We start from the raw sequence: 6,161 nt of genomic DNA, 5'->3' as shown, positions 1-6,161 counted from the left end.
TTTTGACCACGTATCGACATTTAATGTTTTAAAGTTACTTAAATATACAAAAGAATTATACGTGAACTGCAAATGTACTAAATTTACGATTTACGATTTACGCCACTAATATCCACCGACGCCACTTTATCAGGAGATCTATCATGGAACAAATCGGAATAGATTCCAACCGGAATTGTTCCATTTTCTCTAGAAAACATAATAGAAATCTAGGAAATAATTGAATAATTCCAAACGGAATCCATTCCAAACAATTCCACATAATACATATTTTGATCTGTTTTAAGCACGTTTAGTAGAATAAAGAAGTTTTACGCTTTATGGGTGTATTATTTGTGCGACATTTTCTGCGCCTGATTCCTATTGCCCTTATTCTTTCCAATTTCTTTTGATTTATAAGAAGTCTTTGTTAGTTTGATTTGTTGTAACGTTTGTTTTTCATAAGATTCGTTAATAATACCTGAACACTCAGCTTCGGCTCGTAACCCGAATTTCCAAAAACCAATTACTAAGTAATTTGTTGTTGATCTTACCATCGTTATTATATTGATTTCTTACTAATTTGTTAATATTAAAGTGTTATTAAACATTCGTGGCGGTTTTATGCACATGGTGCTTTTCGCATGCATATAAATCTGCCATCCTTATTATATTATACAAAAATCGTATAATTGTGTTACATTTTTTGTTATTTTTTAAACATATTAATGTGGGTAATACACAACGAAATACTTTGTATTACAGTTCGAAAATACCACATTTATCACTTTATAGATTACCTTGATATAGTAGTTATTTAAGCACAAATTCAATCACGAATAGCTAGAAGTGATACATTCTCGACGTGGGATTGTGCAACTGCTTTTCACAAAAAACCAGATTATATTTTCTTATACTTATTTTAGCGGAACCATTTCACACACTTTCACAATCTCTTTCTAAAAATTTATAAACACTTTCACTACGTTGTATTTGCGTGTAGAAAGTAGGTTAAAATGGCGGTATTTGGATCAGTGGCGTCATTCCGTATGTTTACCTTATGATGTGTTATCAGTTGATTATTTTTATAGGAAATTACTCACTATCAATTTCACAGAAAGTGCTATATTCACTATCAATTTCATAGAAAGTGCTTCGATATTGTTCCGTGTTGTTTGTTACACGCTCGTATATTCTTATATGCTACTTGAAGTCTATGAAGTGTTTCTTATATACTAGCTGATATAGCACATTCTATCCCACTCCCAGCTCGATTGTACACATACAATCTTAAAACCTTGCCAGTGAAGTAGAACGGAGTAGAAAGTAATAAGTATTACATGTGTAGTGAGCAGTCGCATCTTTCGCTGTGCCAATTGCAGCTTAGCAGTACTGAAAATCTTAGTCTCAAAAAATGCTATCGAAAAATTTTGATCTTCATCGTGCAAATCATGATCCCAAAATCGCAAAATTAAATTTTGCAATACGAAATCTTTGATTTCCATCGCAACTATAAAAAACGGTAATTGATTCGATTTCAAACATCGTTAGAAACAAATATCAGTCTCGAGCACTTTGAAGCTGTTTTGTGATTATAAAATCAAATTTTTCTCGCTACAGTGATTATTACTCGCTTTCTTCAAGCATTACCGATTATATGAACCATAATATGGTTATACCTCCAAAATGAGAGACTATATAATTGTAGTTATTTGAATAATTTTTTATAGTAATTTCAATCGTTCCCATGGTTATAGTAACTATAATTATAGTCATTTTCAATGGCCAATTATACATATTGGTTGATAGAACCATACATATAGTTATTATTACTAATACTATAGTAGTCATAAACATAATTATATAATACTAATACGTAATTATAGTCACAAATACCAAACACTAATTTTGTGAGTTTTCTCTCAGTGTACCTTGATATAAAATGCGACATGTTCGAGCTGCAATACCATCTTTTAAAAATCTCTATACGAACTTTTCAAATAATTTGATATTTATAGTTTTCACAATGATTCTCTTAAGAAAAAAAAAAGCTTTTTAATGCACTTGTCGCGAAGCGGTTTCTAAAATTGTAATAAAATCTTCTTTTGGATTCAGATGTAAGAGACGACAGGATACATCCCATAATTTTTCGGGATATTGATGCTTGTTTGCCATTCGATATGGCGTGGCAATACCGCAATTCCTAAAGATAATAAAAGAGATAAAAAAAAATATAATGCGAATTGAATTTATTATATTTACTTTATAAAAATAATTTTTTGTATAATATATAACATATTCTTACGAATAATAAAGTCCGGTCTCATTGGCTACCTCTTCATCTACGGAACAGTATATTGTTGTTTGCGCTCCTTCTTCAGCGTTTTTATGAAAAAATGGCGTAAACATATTCCAACAGAAAGTAAAACCTGGAAATAGTGCCCTATCACCATGCCGTGCTATTCTGGTCGGGATAATACCAGGATGTAAAGAATATACATTTATCCCATGAATATCTGCCTCTAAAAATCAAAATCTTTGTGTAAGAGTCTATTTTCAATACATATTTTTTCCTTTATTACGTAAACTGAATCATTAATGATCAATTAGTGTCTGTCAAATATTAATTAAATAGGTATTAAATAAATGTGATTTAACGCAATTCGTAATAATATGGTGTTTCTACCATACCTTTTAATTTACGAGCGAGTTCCTTGGTGAATAAAATGTTCGCCAATTTGGATTGTGCATAACTTTTAAACGGTCCATAAGAACTTTCCAAATTAATATCATCGAAATCTATATCAGCAACTATAATAGAAGATTTGCGTATAACAGAAATGAAAGATTCTTCTAATATGGGCATACAATTTAAAAAGGTTGATAATGTTTTGTAAAAGATATCTATACAAGATGTTTAATGAAAAATTGTATAAGAAATATAGCTATAAGTTGTTTGTATGAACTATATTTGATATAGTTTTAATGTTTAAAATTCTTTACGACATTATCTATAAACTCGCTCTTGATTATTCACAGTTTTAATAATGATTGTTGCCAAAGAAATTTCTTAGTTTTAAATAAGAACTAGTAAACGAAAATCGGTTTAGTTAAGTTTTAAAGTTTATCACGATTTACATACAAAGATGTGCAAGTGACGAGACATTGACTATTCTGCAGTTGGAAGAAGATTTTTGCATTTTTGGCAACAGCAGAAGTGTCAAAAGAAAATGACCAAGATGGTTGACTTGTAATGTCGTTTCATTTCCGTCCTCTGTTTTCTCGTAACACGGATAAGTAGCCACACCGGCATTATTTATGAGTATATGAATAGCTGCTTCGTTCATCAGCAAATTTTTAGCGCAATCTCTTACGCTCTTCAAACTACGTAGATCCAAAGAATAAATCGCAAGTTCACCTATGTTATTTTCATATTCATCTTTATTGATCCTAAAATAGCCATAGATTTACGAATCACGTCATTTTTTCAACATATAAAAATTTAATTAAAATAAATATAGTTTGATGAAGAGAGAGAAAGGGAAAATTAAGCAAATATTAGTAATTAACTTATTCGATTCTTAATTCTTATATTATGAATTTATCTATTTACCTTGAAGGTGGATTATTTTTTATATCTTTAAGTGCTTTATTTGCCATTTCCATATTTCTACAAGCCAGAATTACTCTAGCGCCTAAATGTACACATTATTTATCGGAATGTTGTTAAGAACACATATTTTATTAGATTATTTCGAAAAGTTTGTAGAGATATTAATGGTAAATTAAAACATGATTTATTAATATTTAAGAATGTATTATACATGTCTTTTAACAAAATAGAAAAATTACACACAAATTCTTTTTTCTAATTGAACAGCATTTTGTATGTACTATTTTGGAAATAGGACTTTAGATGCCGTAAAAGCATTTTATCTTTAGCCATTTTCAAAATCATACAAAATAAGCAATACTGAACAAATCTGCACAAACATTGCTATAATATAATATGTAAACGTCATTTTTCAGAATATCCAAGATATATCTTGATGTAGGATGTGATATGTTTGCAATAATATCTTTTAAAAATCTCTAAAAATTTTTCAAACAGCCTAATATTTATTGATTTGTGAAAAAAATTTATGGAACTATAAATTAAGAAAACAATAACCAAAAAGGTCCATTATTCCAGTAAAGAAATGAATATGGTGCTTCTAAATTATTGTTATATGGTTATACAACAATAATATACATTTTAGAATTATTACTATTACTTTTGTAATCAATAACAAATTTATATTTATGCCGTAAGCAACATCTACATGGAAAGAACGATTTTATTTGAATTGTAAGAATTTAGGTATATACAGATATTAAAAATAATTTTGCTGGTCCAAAATAATTATGCAGAAAACTTAAGCGTGATGAGAGCAATGCTGCAAAAAATTTTGTTATTCAGTTTGACCGTCCTACACTATTATTTTAATGGTCTACCCATGTACTTGAATTTCACACACACAAAGTTTAGAATAATTTAAATAATTTATAAAATATCACCTCTCGCGTATAAATCTCTAGCAGTCTCTCTGCCGATACCACTATTTGCCCCCGTTACCACAACAGTTTTACCCTCAAGACGTACTTTGCTCGTATACATTTTATTGAGAAACCACAACATTTTATAGTGTTTCTTTATTTATAACGTTATCAGTTGATTATTTTTATTAGAAATCACTCACTATATCGATTTCACAGAAGGTGCTATATTAGATTTTGTATCGTGTTTGTTGTTGAATAGTTACACGCTCGTATGTTCATGTTCTTATATACTACTTGAGGCTTGCATATTCTATCCCACTCCTAGCTCGTAATATAAGTTACATATAATATAATATTTTCACGTATAGGGTAACTCCGGTATATACGCCGCACCTATCAAAAACATAATTTATTATTATTATTATACTTTAAACATAGTAAATAATACGTAATAATAAATTATTACATATTTTACTGATGAATAAATTATTACGTAATTTTACTGATACAACTAATTTATTATTACGTATTATTTACTATGTTTAAAGTAAACGAGCTGTATCAGTAAAAACTTTGTTTACTGTTTACTGCTATGAAAAAAATATTAGAAATCCGAAATATTTATTTTTCGTATTAAGAAATGAACTTTTTGGAACTTGCATTTTTGTCGTATATCCCCTAGGGATGGGATATATGGCTACTCATAGAGAAGAGGAGGGTACATACGGCTCATGAAAAATTTACAAATAATGCTTATAAATGAGACATAAAATGACACAATAACTTATAAAATGCGTTTATAAAGTTTTATTAAGGAATAAGAATGATAAATATGTATATGAAGTAATAAATAATAATTACAATCTTCCTACATATATTACAAGTGTTATGACATGAGGTACATATGTAATATATTTATTACATTTAGTGGACTGAATTCAATCTGCGCACTTTGTATACTTTGGGCATAAATCCCATTCGCTAAAAATGCCATATAGCCCAAACAGGTGGGATACAAGACAACAAACTAAACAAAGAATACGAAAGCAAAACACCTGTATTTTGCTATAAAACATGCTTTACTTATTCCTCTACACGTATGTATCACGAAATAACCACTAAGTCTTTTACACGCCCTATAGTAATCATTTTTGTAGATTATAACTTATGATGGCGCATGTCACTTATTGCAGTGACAAATCGATTCAACTCACAATAATTTCATTAATATTAACAGTAAGAAGCTGAAATCATAACACAATACTAATATAATATAAAGGCATGTAACAGAGTAGTTGCGAGAAAATTACTCTCACTCCTATTTTTTCTGACTTTGCGGCGTAAATCCCAGCGCGGCGTATTTGCCGGAGTTACCCTACATGTATATATGCAGGGTGTCCCATTTTAAATAATGCATTAAGATTTCTCGAAAACTATGGTAGATACGGAAAAATGTTTCAAACAAAAATAGTTTCGAAGGGGGACATAAGAAGGTTATTGATTTGACCTTGGGTGGCGTCGCGAAGGCCAGGTCAAGGTCACGTTGATTTTTTTAAATAGAATCCCGTATACAGTTGGAAAAAATGTGTTGAATTTAACATAAATCGCATGTCCCAAACGGTCCACAAATTTTTATTTCTCAA

The 6,161-nt window shown here is 29.7% G+C and overlaps 1 protein-coding gene across 1 annotated transcript; it reads right to left on the bottom strand.

The window, feature by feature from the left end:
• Positions 1 to 2,034: 2,034 nt before the first annotated feature.
• On the bottom strand, positions 2,035 to 4,799 carry LOC108731436 (retinol dehydrogenase 12). The gene is made up of 6 exons (XM_018461769.1): positions 4,537 to 4,799; positions 3,593 to 3,674; positions 3,122 to 3,429; positions 2,671 to 2,790; positions 2,285 to 2,501; positions 2,035 to 2,182 (listed from the first exon to the last, which is right to left on the bottom strand). The coding sequence occupies exons 1-6, from the start codon at positions 4,655 to 4,657 to the stop codon at positions 2,035 to 2,037; spliced, it is 996 nt and encodes a 331-aa protein (XP_018317271.1). The 5' UTR covers positions 4,658 to 4,799.
• Positions 4,800 to 6,161: the final 1,362 nt, after the last annotated feature.

This window comes from Mycetomoellerius zeteki, unplaced genomic scaffold, assembly GCF_001594055.1.
Source record: "Mycetomoellerius zeteki isolate Tzet28-1 unplaced genomic scaffold, Tzet1.0 scaffold128, whole genome shotgun sequence".
In the NCBI taxonomy this organism is placed as follows: domain Eukaryota; kingdom Metazoa; phylum Arthropoda; class Insecta; order Hymenoptera; family Formicidae; genus Mycetomoellerius; species Mycetomoellerius zeteki.
Note: the sequence above shows the minus strand (reverse complement) of the source record. Positions and strands in the feature narration are given on the sequence as shown.

Coding starts and splice junctions, on each gene's coding strand:
- LOC108731436 (XM_018461769.1), bottom strand. CDS start 4,657: ATGTTGTGGTTTCTCAATAAAATGTATACGAGCAAAGTACGTCTTGAG. Junction 2,791..3,121: donor CTCGTCACTTGCACATCTTT/GTATGTAAATCG, acceptor CTTCTATTATAG/TTGCTGATATAGATTTCGAT. Junction 2,502..2,670: donor ACTCGCTCGTAAATTAAAAG/GTATGGTAGAAA, acceptor TTTGATTTTTAG/AGGCAGATATTCATGGGATA.